This window comes from Scylla paramamosain, chromosome 25 (assembly GCF_035594125.1).
Source record: "Scylla paramamosain isolate STU-SP2022 chromosome 25, ASM3559412v1, whole genome shotgun sequence".
NCBI lineage: Eukaryota > Metazoa > Arthropoda > Malacostraca > Decapoda > Portunidae > Scylla > Scylla paramamosain.
In genome coordinates, this window is record NC_087175.1 from 18,863,393 (window position 1) to 18,880,892 (window position 17,500).

Consider the following 17,500-nt stretch of genomic DNA (forward strand, 5'->3'; position numbering starts at 1 on the left):
TATGTTCTGTTCCACTTGTCACACTTTTCCGTCCCCGAAGAGCTGAGCGTAGCAGTGAACTGTTCTGCCCTTATTCCCCTCAATATGACAGGGATTTTCAGAAACAAATATCACATCTCTGTAATCATTTATAACACTCATTCGGTGACCTCCTATACACATTACTAAGCATGTAACTTGAAAATATGACAACCCGAGCTAAATCAGCTTCCATGTTCAACACTCAGTCATGGTGAACACTTCTCCCTCAGAAATGTTTAGCCTGACCACAAAGTACATTATTCATCACCGTCTTCCATCTCACACAGTCACTCTTCACCGCCTGATCTTCCCCACAGCATCCATCTCTCTCTCTCTCTCTCTCTCTCTCTCTCTCTCTCTCTCTCTCTCTCTCTCTCTCTCTCTCTCTCTCTCTCTCTCTCTCTCTCTTCAGAATGATTGCTGACTGGAATAAATTCATTAATCAGGCTGTTAGTGCATCATTAATAGGGAACATCATATTTATACACAGGGATGAGAGGTGAATAAAGGTAAGCACGTCAGTATGTTTTATACATAGAGTGCCACGAGTGGCCTAATGGCTTCTTGAAATTTCTCATATTTTCTTACGCTCTCTTCCCCCCGCCCTCTCTCTCTCTCTCTCTCTCTCTCTCTCTCTCTCTCTCTCTCTCTCTCTCTCTCTCTCTCTCTCTCTCTCTCTCTCTCTCTCTCTCTCTCTCTCCCAGGTGCCCCCTAAGTATGACTTCCACTACACGGTGCAAGACAAGTACAACGACTTCGGCCACTGGGAGTCCCGCGACGGAGACCGCACGGAGGGCAAGTACTTCGTTGTGCTGCCTGACAGCCGCAAACAGACTGTGACGTACGTCGTGGACGGCAATAGCGGCTACGTGGCGAAGGTCGTCTACGAGGGCGAGGCAGTTCACCCAAAGCACACCACATACAAGCCCGAGTATTAAGAAACGTCAGTCTTCACGTCCAAGCCCTATTGCCAGCCTGCGCAGCCTGCTAGTACCCACGTTCAACTGCCGCGGACCGCTGCTTCTTATTTATGCTTTCAATGTTGCAAATTCATATAACGACTGTTGTTGATAACTTATAATAAAACTTTCAGCATTATAGAGACTTACCGTCACCAGAGATTACCCATTCCTATAGGTCTGCTGCTGTTTGTCCTCCATTTGTGTTACTTTGTGGAAGGGAGAGGAGGGGGAGTGCAAGATCAGTACACTGGCACCTGTGAGACAATGAAAGCAATAATGGCAAGCACGGTGTGAGACGCAGGCAAGCTTACTGTTCCCGCCCCACCGCCACTCATCCCGACGCTCCGTGACTCGATTGTCTTCAGTGAGCTTGCTGAGAGACGAGGCGAAGCATAAACTAAATACATCTGCCACAGCTCAGTGAATAGGTCATCACAGACCACCATCTGCCATCTCTCTTTCTCTCTTTTCTCCTCCCTCTCTCTTTCTCTCATCTGCACTCCCTCTCACTTTATTTCACATGTCCTCATTTTCTTTCATTTATTCTCCCTCTCACTTTTTCTCATCTTCCCTCTTTCTTACTTTCTCTTATCTGTCCTCCCTCCTACTTCCTCTTCATTATACTCCCTCTCACTTCCTCTCATTTTTCCCCACCCTAGTCTGCCTCTAAACTCATTTTCAATCCTTACTCTTTCTTAGAAGATAATACAGGCAAGTCAGAAGCCTTCTGTCCCATTGTGCATTGCTTCCTAAATCACAGACCGTATCATTTCTTTACTTCTCAACAAAACCTACAACAAAAGTTCAACTACAGTAAACAATACGTTCTCTGAGATGAATAATAAGGGACTCTATATGTACGTATCTTCTCTCTATAGTCGCTACCTCCACAGCCACACGTCATCACAGCATGTAAGAGACCTTCAACCGTCGCCTTCGCCAGCCATCCTCCTCACTCACTCACAACAACATGGCATACAAAGTAATTACTCCTGCATTTTATTTTTCTACGAATACACTCAATACAAGGACGCCAGTTTACACACCAAGACTGGTATTCCTCCCTTCCAGGTCCTCGTGACTTTTGCCTTCCTCGCTGTCACCTTGGCTGAAAAATTCTCGCACAAACTGCCTCAAAAGTTGTTCGTTGTGTTAACATCAGGGAATACTACTTAGGCTTCAAGAGACCAGCTTATTCTTCCCCTTTCTGATAAATTATACGGTTTAGACATTAACTAAATCTTGTGAGGTTGTAGACTGTCCGTGCGGCAAGATTTCCGTACAGTAGAGAGGCCTGCAACATGCACTGCTAGGAAGGGTCGTTCTACATACATTTTTTTTTTTTTTTTTTGAGGGGTGGGTTGATGGGGCGAGAGGTCGGGGACAAGTTCACCTACAATAGCGTATAAAGTATATAGAAATGGTAACAGTAGATACAGCGACACTCTGGTAACAGCAGATACAACGACACTCTGGTAACAGCAGATACAACGACACTGGTAACAGCAGATACAGCGACACTCTGGTAACAGCAGATACAACGACACTCTGGTAACAGCAGATACAGCGACACTCTGGTAACAGCAGATACAGCGACACTCTGGTAACAGCAGATACAACAACACTGTCCCTGCCACAGAATAATGAAAGAGAAAAGAAAAAATGCTTCTGAAGTGCTTCATAGTTTTGCAGTTTTCTAGAGAGCTCGGCATGCAGCATGCGAGTCTCCGCCAATGGGAAATATGGAAAACCGTACAGAAAAAAAAAATCCTCTAAGACTTTGTATCATCTCTATAAATATCACCAGCCGTACATTTTTTTTTTTTTCATTGCAATTAGTTTTTCTTTCATTACACCGCCACTCTATCAATGTTTCTTTCACAGCTTTAGTTATTCATCATTACTCACTACTCACCTCCCTCTCGCCCCATCAGGACCCAACCACAGTCAGCCACCACGACCAAGGCGACAGATGCCCCGCTTCTGTGCCCTCTGACGTTGGCAAATGGATAGAGGAGTATGTAGCGGACGCCAAGAGCGGCTACTTCGCCAGAATCATCTATGAGAGGGATCCAACTTCCTCTAAACACATTACATAACACACAAGCCCGATTACTAACATGAGTCAGGCCGCATTCCCATTCCATATTAGGTGCTACAGTTATTATCCTCCTTTTGTAGTTGCAATAATTTCGCTGTACTCTCACTGTCCTTATGTAGTAACACTGTAGTAAGTGTATTCTCACGGTACTATTACCAAAATTTGTCCACACATCCCATACATTTAGTGATTCCCTATTTCTAGCAAGGTTGTCCCGGGGCTTGACGCAGCAGCAGTGAGCACAAGACACGCTGCAGGACACTCAAGGACACGGCTGCTCACCACTAACTCTTTTACCGCTATGGTCTTCCTTTGTTATCATTCAGAGCACAGTAAGAATTTGCTAGCATGATTATGCAGTTCAGGGAGAGAGTAGGAAGTTCCTTTAATCCCGTCCAAACTACAGAGCTATTAAAGAGATTGTAGGTCATAAGTGTCTTGAAAAGTTGGTGGTTATAGGAAAAAAAAATTCAGGAGTGAAAGAGTATTATGAGGTCCTATGACTTACACATGACAACTGAAAGCACGACGTGTGTATCAATGTGTTTTGTTGATTTAATATGATAAACTAGATGGTCAATAAGAAGAGCAATACCAGTGTAAGCACGAGCCACTAGTTTTGATGGCAAAGTGACTTCATCTTCAGTGCCTAAAACAGAATTGAAGAATTAAAATACAAAAGGAAACTTATGTTACATTTCCTAATTAACTACAGGGAATGATCATTTGACCCCCCAAAAATATATATATATATATATATATATATATATATATATATATATATATATATATATATATATATATATATATATATATATATATATATATATATATATATATATATATATATATATATATATATATATATATATATATATATATATATATATATATATATATATATATATAATCTCTGTTTCCATGTTTTTTTATTTTTTTTATTTCGTTTTATCCAATAAAAATAACGTCAGTTTTATATGAAAATATCTGGCTATAAACATACTCTGAAAACCTCGAGTTCCCTGTCTGCTTCTGTATTTCCCCTACCTATGACTTGAATTCTTTCAAGAGCAAGTTTTCAAGAAAACTCTTTAAATTCTGGTTAATCCTTCTGGCCCTATTCTTTAATCAAGGATTGGTATCTTTATTGGGTCTTTTATTCTAACCTTATTTTAATCTTTGATCATAGCCCCTCACACATTTAGAAAAAAATGGCTCGTCCTTCTATAGCTACTGCTCCCTTCCAATAAACTCTAACTAGAAGGCTATTTTCTTATGGTCATTGAAATTCCCTCAGTGACACTCCCTGCACTGTCCTATTCTCAAACATATGAACGGTATCTTTATTCTCCCTCCCATCATTCACATCTCAGCCCAGCCCTTCACCTGATCTTCAAATGTCATACCGTGAACACCTCCTGCCTGACTCCTGATCTTTCTCCCGGTGTGGGCCTCGGAAATAATCTCGCACCTTTAAGGCCGAGGCGTTGCGTTGCCCCATGCCCTGTTTGATTTATGCTAAAATGAACCCAATTTCTTCTCTCGCACAAGAGGCACACCAAGGACATTCATACTTTGTTTCTGAGTTAAATTAAAATCGTTACTAATTTGGAAAGCATGAATATCGAGACGAGAAATAGTAGACTAAAGAAATGAATGCAATTAGCGAGCACAGTATGTATCTCTAGGTATTTTTATGTTGTTGGTAAGTGTCTGCGTAAGTAATACCAACTTGCTTTCAATAACAAAACAGTCGTGGTGTTTATAGACAGAAATAGAAAACATATCATTCTCTGTTGCATGAAACGTGACTCACAATAAGTACTAAGAACCCTTTCAAGTTTAGAAATGTCTATCTATCTATCTGTATACCATGCCGGCAGTCGCAAACGAGGTGCCCCAGACAAAGCACCACACACGCATGCACAAAGCACCACACACGCATGCACACACCATTCACACTTTCACCCTGAATTTAAAAATGAAATACATTAAAGAAAATATAGTAGCTGTAGTAGTAGCATAGCAGATTTAAAATAATATATCAACTAAAATTCGGAGATGCTCTGCCTTCCACTGATAGATCAATACAATGGTAAAAAATATCATCCATGATTAGACATAAGAAAAAATAAATATATTTTACTTTACGTGAACTCAAACATTTAACGTGACCTGCGCTAATAAATCTATACAATGAAATAACTTACAAAATATACACATGTAAAATAACAATACACTCTCCAGAATTAGAGATGAAAAACGAAACTTTCTAATTTACTTGAACTCAAACATTTGGCGTGACCTTCACTAGTAAATCTATACTATGAAAGAAGACCTCGCAATACTTTCTGTTCTACTTAAACTTGGCCAGCTGATGCTCCCATGATAAATTAATACACTGAATATTTCCTGACAATGGGGAAATACTACAACTGAGTAGTATACATAAATTTCTCGCATAAGAACAAGTTAACATTAATTCTCTCTCTCTCTCTCTCTCTCTCTCTCTCTCTCTCTCTCTCTCTCTCTCTCTCTCTCTCTCTCTCTCTCTCTCTCTCTCTCTCTTATAAAACTGCAGAGTAATGATTATGAATCGAATATTTTCTTCATTTCATAATCTTTCTATACCAAAGTTCACCAGAGTTATGTGAATGTCATGTATCCTGTCAACCAACACAATGCACCTAGATGTTTCTTTAAGTTTATTCTCATGCATGTTAACTACATAACACATACGAAAATAAGGAAAGCTGCAAGAAGCCAACAGACCTACACGTGGCAGTACTTTTTTTTTATAAAGCATACCTACCTATTTCTAACTATCGTCCTCATCCATAAATTTGTCTAATCTTTTCATAAAGCTCCGTATTGACTCGACACTAACAACCTCATGATATGTGCCGTTAATAATAATCTCTCTCTCTCTCTCTCTCTCTCTCTCTCTCTCTCTCTCTCTCTCTCTCTCTCTCTCTCTCTCTCTCTCTCTCTCTCTCTCTCTCTCTCATACATACACACGCACACATGATGGACTCAGCTTATTGAAAACTTTATCTTTTACACATTTTTTTTCCGGCCGTCCTTAGGTCAAAGGCATGAGGTGTGGAGACATTTAACACTTTAGATTAATATAATGGCATCTACCTACAAGTGCCGAATGTATAATGACTGCTTAGTGAAAATGGAAGCATGAGAATCACTTATTATATCTCCAGTGGACTCTAATCATCACCAGCTTGGATAATTTCTATGCAAGACAAAAACAAGATAAAAAAAAAAGAAAAAAAAATAGATTTCTCCATTCGTCCCTGTCTCTTCTGTCTGTGCCGCCCGTCTGTTCTAGCATCCTAGGCACCCTCATGGTTCAGCAATACGATGACGAAATTCCACAACTTCCAATAATGTGAATGGAAATAGGCGACGCCAAAAACTAACCGTAACAAATAGTTAATATATGTGGCGATGGTAGTTAGAGATTAAGGCTGTTATGGTTGTATCTCTCTCGATGGTTCACTGGTCAAGCTTCACACTGGTTTATGAAGCTATCAAGAAGCGTTAACCCTTTCACTGCTATTTGGCGTACTATTCCTTCATTTTAAGTTATCTTTTCTTGTTATACAGCCACTTCAAAACATTATACTGGCTAGAAATTTCAAAATCGATTTTTTCTAATTCTCTTCCTTCTTGTAGATGCTTATAAAGATTTCATACATTGCTTCTAGTGTTGTGAATTGTTGCATATCCCACTGAAAGGGTTTATTAAGTTGTTCGTATCCTCTACTGGAGTCACATCATTCCAGCTACTTGCCCTGCACACAATTCTAGTTTATTAAAAGCCTTGGAGAAAGATACGAGTAATATTATACCTTACTTACCATAATAGCAAAATTACAAATACGGCGCTAGGGTGAATGGAGCAAGCGAGGAGCCACCTTCTAGCAAAGTTACAAGCATGAAAAATTTGAAGGGAAAAAAAGGCAGCGAAAAGGTGAACCATAATATATATTTCATAGCATAATTATTGCCGTAGAATTAATCCAGCACTGGTCAACGGGAGGAGTGATGGATGAAGGATATTTGTAATGAGGGAGATAGAGACTGACTTTGATTTAATTTATTTTTAGGTTACTTTACAGACTGGTTAATCGATTACTATATTGACTGACTGACTGACTGATTATACTAATTGATTGACTTATTGGACTAACTTATACAGTGGTCGTCATAAACATTGTCGCCGGAGAAAACGGTATCCGTTTGAAGGATCAAAACGCGCGCGCTTTTCTTGGCGGGCATCAGGTGCTTTAAATTTAATTCCCCTGATTCATTGAGGTGTTCTTGGGTAACACCACGAGGCTCCCCACCCCATGGTAGGAAAAGCATCCCCATACCATCAACGAATCAGGGAACCTGACGGCAGGAGCAGTGTAGCGGGGGTCAAGGTGATCGCTGCCTGGGCGCCGGTACACGCGACCTTGACTGCTGGCTGTCACTATGAATCTTGACTCGTCGCTCCACAGCACGCCACGCCACTGCTCGATAGTCCAGTCCTTCATCCTGTCACAAAATGCAAGTCTCTTCTCTTGCTGGGCTACAGAAACCACAGGCTTGGGGCGCGCTGCATAACTCAGGTACTGGAGGTCGTCGTGGATACGGCGCGATAATGTCCTCACAGACACATTACTCAGCAATCCAAAGTTGTCTTCCCTTATTTTTCTGGCTGATACTCGTGGATTGCGTTCAAGTTCAAGGTGTACCACCCTCAGGGTTCGTAGGGAAGTTTTGCGGGTGTTTCCTGGTGATTTCCTCTTCGCGGGTATTTTGTTGCCGCCCATTTCAGCCATGCGCCTCACGTATCGTTGAACTTGACGGACACTGACACCCGTCTGGTCAGAGATAGCCCGTGTGGAGTGCCCAGCCTTGTGGAGAGATGAGATGGCTACGATGTCATCCCGTGACAACATCTGGTAGCGCACCATTGAGCAGGACAACAGCTAAACAGGAGAGTAACTGCAAGCCAGTGTGGGGGGGTGGCGCGGGAGGACAGCAACAAAACACCCCCCCAATCAGAGTGATTGACAGGCGCCTGTCACTTCTTCCCGCCTTGGCAAGCTGCCCAACACCCCGGGTGAGGTGCCAGATGTGTGATAACTGAATTTAAAGCACCCAAGGCCCGCCAAGGAAAGCGCGCGCGTTTTGATCATTGAAACGGACACCGTGGTCTCCCGCGACAATGTTTATGGCGAGCACTGTAGATAACGTCTCAAAAACAGGGTCATTTGACACCAGATGGAGGCAAAGAGTGCACCGCAGGGAAAAGTGACTGAACAATGTGTCAAGGGAATGAGAGTGGCAAGAAGTATCAACTCTTTCGGTAGCTGCCTACCTTATAATGTGAACCAGTAGAGGAGCTTCTTCTAAGTTTGGGGCCATATTTTCTGTGACAGAGCTAAAAATCACCTCTGCCTAACAATTCACTATAATCAAGTTTTCATTCACTCCACTCTGACTGACATGAGGTGACTTAATCGAGTTTGGAACTGACTCCAATGCTTAACAGGATAATATATTCATATCGTAAAGGAATTTTCGTATAGATAAACAATACTAATAAACAGACTTTCTCCACTTTCTAAGCAAGAGGCAAGCGATGCAGGATAAGGTTGGCGGGAATTCTCTGCGTATGGTATGGCCAGTTGCATTATGTAATGTGTGCGTTCTTGCCCAGCACCGACCAGGGAACCCGCCACCCTCTACCCTCCCAGCAAATCGCGTTTAGTATGTCTTAAAGGAGCGGGGCTGGAAGGTGGTTCGAGGTGAGAGATGAAGAGATACTGATATTGACATCGATATATTTATTATTCACAACTAATTTACAATGGTTAGAAGAAAATGAAAAATACAGTTCGTGTCAAATATTTGTCCGCTGAGCCGAAACTTTTACGGATCAGACACAAACATTTTGAGCGTTAAGGAGCTGTAATTGTAGTAGAAACTTTCTCATCGATGTAACTTATCTATATAAACCTATGCAAGAACCCATATACCTATACAAAACATATAGTTAACCATATTAAAGGAAAAATACGTGTCTTTCCTAAACCTTATCTTATATGTTAATATACACAGACACGTGAGAATACATCCAACAAATACAAATACCAGACAAACTACACATACATAAACACATGCATAGAAAATATAGTATCTTCTTAATAAGCCTGTAGTAGTTTCTATTCTAATTTTGTTTTAAAACGTGCTGTTGAATTAGTTAGTTTTAGGTCATGTGAGGGTTGGTTCCAGTACTTGGTCCTCCTGAACACAATACTTTCTTGAGGGTGTTCTGCAGAGTGGTATTTTTAGGTCATACTGGTTTCTGCTGGGATGATGTTGACTGTTATATGAAAATTCGCAATCTATTGAGAAGTAACTTAAAGCATGAACACGAATTTGCATGTTTGTAAGTAAACAATATCTGGTAGCTTTTACAGTTTCAGGTCCCGAAACAGTGGTGATGAGTGTACAAAACGACTATTACAAGTCTTACCAGTTTCTTATCTTACAAGTCTTACCAGTAATTCTTACCAGTTTCTTTCGTAACACAGAAATGTTCTCTTGATCAGTTTTGAATGCACCACCCCATACAACAGAACAATACAATATAAGCGGGTAGACTGAAGAGAAGTGAATGATTTTCCTAGAGTTAGTGTTCATAGAATCTCTGACATTATAGAAAATACCAAGAAAGGATAAAGATTTGTGCCGCAGACATGAGTGTTTAAAGAAGAAGAGGAACAGGAAGACACTGGTACTTAGAGTGGTAGATGGTAGGAATAGACTCGATAATGAGGTTGTTAGCGCAAAGTCTATAAGGAGCTTTAAAAGATTATATAAATTCATGGATAAGAATCATAGGTACATGTATGTATGTATATATTTTACACTGTGGCCGCCACTTGTAGCTTCACTGGCTTCTTATTATACTTTTATATTTTTATGTTCTCATGATATGAATAATTCTCCTTTAAATATACACAACACGCGATATAATTTAACCTTTCGGCACGCAACACTTCGTAAATCAGGCGTGGCACGTAAATGTTGAAGGTACATTCATGATCACAAGTCGAGTAACACACCGCACCCTCTTTGTGTTTAAGGCTTTCCTTCAATCTCAAGTTCTCTGATCTGCTGAGAATCTTTTAATCATCAAGTTTCTAAGGAGACTGTCAGCAGATAAGAGAACTCAAGATTGACAAGAAACACAAAGCGTATCTATTTTGCAGTATCACAAGGATCCAGTATCAACCAACAACTAAGATATCGCAGGTGTCCCTCCAGAGACAGATTGCTTTATTAATTCACGTGTTGTGATTTCAAGGCTTATAACCTGCCACAGACGTCTTAGCTCCCTTCCAGGACCTTTCGCGCACTCACACAGTCTAACTTCCTACCCAGACTTCCTTTATAATTGTTGTCCGATTCATTCATCTTACGCGTCCGCCATACAACCACGTCTATACCACGGGAAAGTTTATGTCTTTCACCAAATATCGATATACGAAAGATTGCATATGGCGGAGAAAATGTACCTCCCCAGATTTCGTTTATAAATTGCTCTTTGATTCATTCCGCCATCCAGCCACGTCTGTACCATAGAAAAGTTGACGTTTATTTCACCATATATTAATGTAAAAAAAAAAAGGATGTACCGGCCAGAGAAAAGTTTCATGGAGCGGAGATAAATGTAACAAGTATATAGAAAAAAAGTTGCGTGGAGGTCAGATAAGAGTGTAAAATATAGTAAAAACCAGCGTGAAGTGGAGAAAGGTGTGCGGAGCCTGTCTCTACTCTCTTCAAAGCCTCACAATCCTGCCAATATTGACAACACTGAGTGGGGAAAGTGTAAAAAATAAGAGGATAAGTGACGTGGAGTGCAGGTAAGTGTATAAATTGTAGTAAAAAGCAGCGTGAAAATTAGAAAGATACCTAATCCCTCCCCTCAAAGACTCACATTCCTGCTAAAATGACAACAATGACCCCTGATGTTCCTCCAGTGACCTTCAATGAAAACCAAAGACTCTACTGACCATACAACAACACTTCAAGACACACAGACTTGTATAGCATAGAGAATGTCACTTACCACCACCACAAACCAAGCATTGCACACGTAACACGCTTCCAAATACTAATCTTTATAACACAGAAAAGGTCACCTACCTACCACACACACAGCTAAAGGCCGTACACGCAACACTACCAAATATTAACAGCGTAACATAGAGATTACCTACCGCCACCACACCACTGCCAATTACTACACACGCAACACACTACCAAATATCAAGTTGTATAGTATAACGAACTTCACCTACCACTATCACACGCCACCACCAAACACTACTCCACCAACACTGTACAGTAGCGGTCATAAGGTGAGTCCTGCTTCGTCGCCATGATGAATCGAAACCAGCATCGTGAGGAGAGGAGTGCGAGGCGTCGGCGAGAGGAGAGGAACCTGAGCTAATTACGATTCATTATGGCAACGAAGCAGGACACAATTTATGACCGCGACTGTACTTGCAACACACTACCATAGCAGCACTGATACTCTTTCCTACAAAAAATACTACCTGGAGACCACACATTTACACTATATTCAATTGCTCTAATACGCAGAACACTAACAGTAAAGTAATTAGTTTGGTTATGCCTTAAAGATCTTGATATTCACGTATATTCACTTCAAGCATTACATGAATCCCTGACGATCATAAGAGCCGCCAGTCAGTCTTGGTGCGGATGAAAAGCGAGGTAAGAGCTGGCCTCACTGGCAGCGCGGCGGGGGCAGGCTGCAGCGGTGTGTGTGCGGCTTATATGTGGCATTCATATCAAGGTCGCGCAGGTTGACAGGTATTGCCACAACCAGGGAGGCTGAGGGGCCCGCGCCACTCTCAGCTCTTGCCGGTATTCTAAAACGCTTTGCTCTCTCACCACGACTAATTCCAGAGGCCACGGAGATGATTAACCGGTTTCTCAAGAGTGTTTCTCCTGTGAATAACGTAGAAGTCTTGTTAATGTGTCACTACAACCGTAAAAACACCCTTAAAAATTCATGTGTGCAGAAGTGTTTAGAATCCGGTCACCAGTACCACGCGTTGCCTGTACTGGTGCCACTGATACGCTCCCCACAGGCTTCCAGGAACGCTAAAGGTCGCAGGTCTTCTCTTTGTCGAAATCTCGTGAACTCGTGGCACTTCAATCAGGTGTTCTGTTTGTATATAATTTTCCAAATACATATATGCATTATTATACAAGTACAGCTGTGGTAAGAAGTAACACATTGTACTGACTTCACCATCCTTCGTGTTTTTTCCTCAGTTTTAAGTCTGATCAGTTGACAATCTTCCTGCAAAGCTTGGAAAATTATTGATTCTTAGCAGATCAAAGGACGTAAAATTGAGGGAGAAATTGATATGAAGTAACAGTACTAATTTCGCTGTCCATCGAGTTTTTACCCTCAGCATTAAGTCTGATCTGCTGACAATATTCTTGCAAAACTCAGAAATTGATCGATTCTTAGCATATCAGAAGACGTAGTATTGAGGGACAGTTCTAAACACAGTGGAGGTGAGTGTTGTGTGTTACCTGAATTGTGACCATGACTACACCATTAACCTTTGCTGCATCTGCAACTTTATACACAAGAGGAGCGCAGAACAAGTGAGAAAGTAGTACGCTAAAGAGTAAATGCTACTTGTACAATTACATACACGCCTTACATGCATACCATTAATTATTTGCAGCATCTTCAACATTACATACGGAAAGAGATGCAAAACAAAGATAATGTGAAAAGTCAGAGAATAAATGTCACTTTTAATCCTCATTTTTCACTTACACTCACATTTAACCTTTTTATATTAAAGTTTTCTCCGAGGAAAGCACCATTCAGGAATTTCAAAATTTTCATCGTTTTGGTAGCTATGCACTACTTGTCATATAATTTATGATATAATCGAACCTTCCACTGTTATGTCCCCTCTGGTTCAATAAAGTTATGTGGTATAAATTTAGCAAATTTAGAGTATGATTTTAAAACACTCCACTAACAACAATAAATAAATAAATAAATAAATAAATGTATAAAAACATGAACAAATGAAATAAAATTCTAGTTGTCCAATTTTCCATTGCCTGTATATTTTTTTTTATTTTCTATACATTTTTACTTTACTTTTTCATATATTTATTTATTTTACCTTGTTTTTTTTTTCTTGTTCAAGAGAATCACGCAGGATCACTCAAGCAACAGGCGTCACATTGCCAATAACAATCAAGAGTTAAAAACAAAATCATTCACAAACAACACACAACTAATGAATGCAATGAGGTGGCAAACTCATTTTTTTCAAAGAATTCGAGCCTGCAAGTACCAGGAAATTGTTGGGTGAAATCAGACCATGGGGTCTTGCAGATCAAGAACACTAAGCAACCAAGCTTGGCGCCAGTGCCGGGGTGTTACCAGGGGGTAGTTTCACCACAGCGTAGCGTTTTAGGACAAAATGTGACCCACTTTCAAGATGCACCGGGATATGGTGAGGATGTGGCTGGTGGTGCATAAGGTGTACAACAAAGGGATACAGAGTATGGTGTACCACAGGATATATGATTTTTTTTTTTTTTTTTCCAAAAGACACCTGGAAATAATGGGGTACATGGAGGAGTACATGACGTGGCCAGTATGTATAAGAGTACTCAGTACTTGATGTTGTTAGGAAAAAAACTGCAAGTGTCATTTAATGAGTTGATTTGAATTGCGTTTAAAATATTAGAAATTTATGTATCATATTAGTATAGTACACGCAACTCACGGGTCTGAGATGCGAAATTTTGTCTTATTATACAATTACCACCAACATAACAATTGTTTAAGCCCGAGTAGCTATTTTCTGTGTTCAAAACAGAGACCTAATACTTTTCTTTATATATTTTCAGTCTTACAGCTAGAGAAAACTTCGATATATTCCTGTATATATATATATATATATATATATATATATATATATATATATATATATATATATATATATATATATATATATATATATATATATATATATATATATATATATATATATATATATATATATATATACTATATTATATTGAGCGTATTTATGGGCAGGACATTCTCTCTTACACATGTTTCATTTAATGTGATCAGCATTTATTATTTTCTTAAAGATATTTTTTTTACATTTTATAAGAGTCTTATTCTCTTTTTAAATTTGGTTCATGATTTCGGAATAACACTCTTATAAGATGTAAAGAAAACATCTTTAAGAAAATAATAATAATAATAATAATAATAATAATAATAATAATAATAATAATAGCGATCACATTTAATGAAATTATATATATATATATATATATATATATATATATATATATATATATATATATATATATATATATATATATATATATATATATATATATATATATATATATATATATATATAGTGTCGCCCAAGTCTGAACCCATAGGATTTCTAATTTATCTTATTTTGTTGCAGATAACTCATGTTACTAACTAGAGAGGAGAGAATTCAAGTCATTATGTTTCCTGGGGTTCGTAGCCACCGGAAAGCGGATATCTGCCTGTCAATTTGTAAGTCTGTCTGTCTGTCTGTATGTATGTATGTAAGTATGTATGTATGTATGTATGTATGTATGTATGTATGTATGTATGTCAGTCTGTCTATGTCTGTCTGTCAGTCTGTATGTCTCTGTCTGTCAGTCCGTCTGTCTCTGTCTGTCTGCCAGTCTGTATATCTCTGTCTGTCAGTCCGTATGTCTCTGTCTATGGGTCCAGACTTATGGGATACCCTGCATATATATATATATATATATATATATATATATATATATATATATATATATATATATATATATATATATATATATATATATATATATATATATATATATATATATATATATATATATATATATATATATGCAGGGTATCCCATAAGTCTGGACCCATAGACAGAGACATACGGACTGACAGACAGAGATATACAGACTGGCAGACAAACAGACAGAGACAGGTGGACTGACAGACAGAGATATACAGACTGGCAGACATATTATATATATATATATATATATATATATATATATATATATATATATATATATATATATATATATATATATATATATATATATATATATATATATATATATTCCTGTTGTATGAGCATGATTTTCTGTCGGTCAAGTTGCTCATTAGTGTGTCACCAATGCTTCTTGTCAATTAGCCGATAACTTAATCTGCAGAACAAATACATTTTTTTCACTTTTTTTTTTTTTTTTATTACTGCATGTTTCGCTGAATTCTCTGCAGTCCGTCCAGCACAAGTCGTGTCTCAGTAGTTCACGGCAATAAGGCAGCTTACATTTCGCAAGTAGGCCAGACGAAGATTGACGAGGCGCGTGAAGAGAGGGGAGCTAAGAGGCGGGGACCGGATGGGCGGCGACGGTGGTGCCCGGGTTGTTGTGCTGGTGGCGGGGGTGCAAAGGTGAAGGTCGTGGTCGGTAGGTGGTAGAGGACGAAAGCTGAGCATGTTGACGCGAGGCGGGGGAGGCGAGGCGGGGTAAGGGCGTGTCAGGCACATGTAATGAGGGCGTCTGTGGTGGTTTGCTGAAGAGATAATGTCAAATTGAAAATGATACAAGAAAATTTATTTATTCAGTCATTTTTTACAATAACTGCAGAGTACATTTTTTTTCCGCCAGCGTATATGAGTCCACTGCAGCCCAGCTCTTCCCCTCTCCCCCAGTAGTTAGCGGGGTGAAGCCATAAAAAGTTCGCTGTGTTGGCTTAAGAAATCCTGGCACGGTTAGCGGCGGAGTGCTGGGTTACAAGGGCAAGCAGCTTACATCATGCACGTGTTGTTGGCTGATGAAGAGGTGAGCAAAGGCTGCACCGTGAAAGGAGTACAGATCCAGGTGCTGTATGGCAAATAATGCTGAAGCTTAAAAAAATAGTGGTCTGTTCTATGATGATCACGTATTTTTAGCTAAAAGAGTAGTCTGTTTCCTGATGATCGCGTATTTCTAGCTAAAATCCTCTATTTTTTTTTTTTTTCTTTTTAATTGTCATCTTTAACTAGATGTGTCTATTAACTTGACATTCCCGACCACTGACTACACCTTTCTCTTTCCCCTTGTACCCGTACTTACGATAGTCAGTACATTATACCTTTATTATTCTATAGCATATTTCTTTTGCACAGCAGTGATTTCCATTATGCTGTAGTTCGTCCTTCGTACTGTAGTTCCTGACCAAAGACAACACATTTCTCTTTTCCTTTGTAGATTACATTTCTACAATGTAACTTTTTTTTTCTTTTGCTGGGCTGCGTCAGTGCAGTAATTTCTAATACGAGTACACTATAGTTCTCCTCTGGCACTGTAGCTACTTTCTCTCTAATATTATACTTAAACCTGCTCAATCAAACAGCCTCGCTAGCTCTTAAAGGTCTGTTACTAATGGACATACGTCTGGATCTTACAATACCTACTCGCTGCTCTCAACACTCAAGGTCTGACTTTCTTGATTACGCACAAATAACTAATGTGGACACAATTACCCAGAAACTTTTCGCACCTTGCCAGCCTTATTCACGCTGAAGATTTAGTTTGCGTTGCGTCACACTGTTAACTAAGCAACCTAATTTACACCTTAAATATACGTCTTACCTAAGCATTATCTATATAATCTCATTGGTACATAAGCATTAGCTATATAACCCGATGTTGCCTAAGCAAAAGCAAAGCATTTTGAATCCCAGAACATCGCTTATTATTATTATTGCCACTTGTTGTTGTTGTTGTTGTTGTTGTTGTTGTTGTTGTTACTATTGTTGCTGTTGTTGTTGTTGTTGTTGTTGTTGTTGTTGTTGTTGTTGTTGTTGTTGTTGTTGTTGCTATTGTTGCTATTGTTGCTGTTGTTGTTATTATTATTATTATTATTATTATTATTATTATTATTATTATTATTATTATTATTATTATTATTATCATTATTGTGGAAGGTGTTGAAGGAAACACGGGCTGGGAATATTCTTGACTACTTCCACCAATGGGAGTTCTTCAGAGGAAGCCCCATGGGCGAAACTAGTCAGGAAAAAAAGTATTCGATTCCTAGCCCGTGTTTCCTTCACCACCTTCCACAACTCCTCACAATGTCCTCACATTACTATTATTATTTCATTATTATTATTATTATTATTATTATTATTATTATTAATATTATTACTATTATTATTATTATTATTATCATCATCATCATCATCATCATCATCATCATCATCATCATCATCATCATTACGAGAAT

General features: G+C 39.0%; 1 protein-coding gene across 1 annotated transcript in view; it reads left to right on the forward strand.

Annotated features, from left to right (window-relative positions):
* LOC135113459 (pro-resilin-like) overlaps positions 1-1,119 on the forward strand; it is a 1,480-nt gene extending 361 nt beyond the window's left edge. The window contains exon 3 of the mRNA XM_064028717.1: positions 726-1,119. Within this exon, the coding sequence (XP_063884787.1) occupies positions 726-959 (234 nt within the window). The 3' untranslated portion in view covers positions 960-1,119. The remainder of the gene's footprint in view (positions 1-725) is intronic.
* The last annotated feature ends 16,381 nt before the right edge of the window (positions 1,120-17,500 follow it).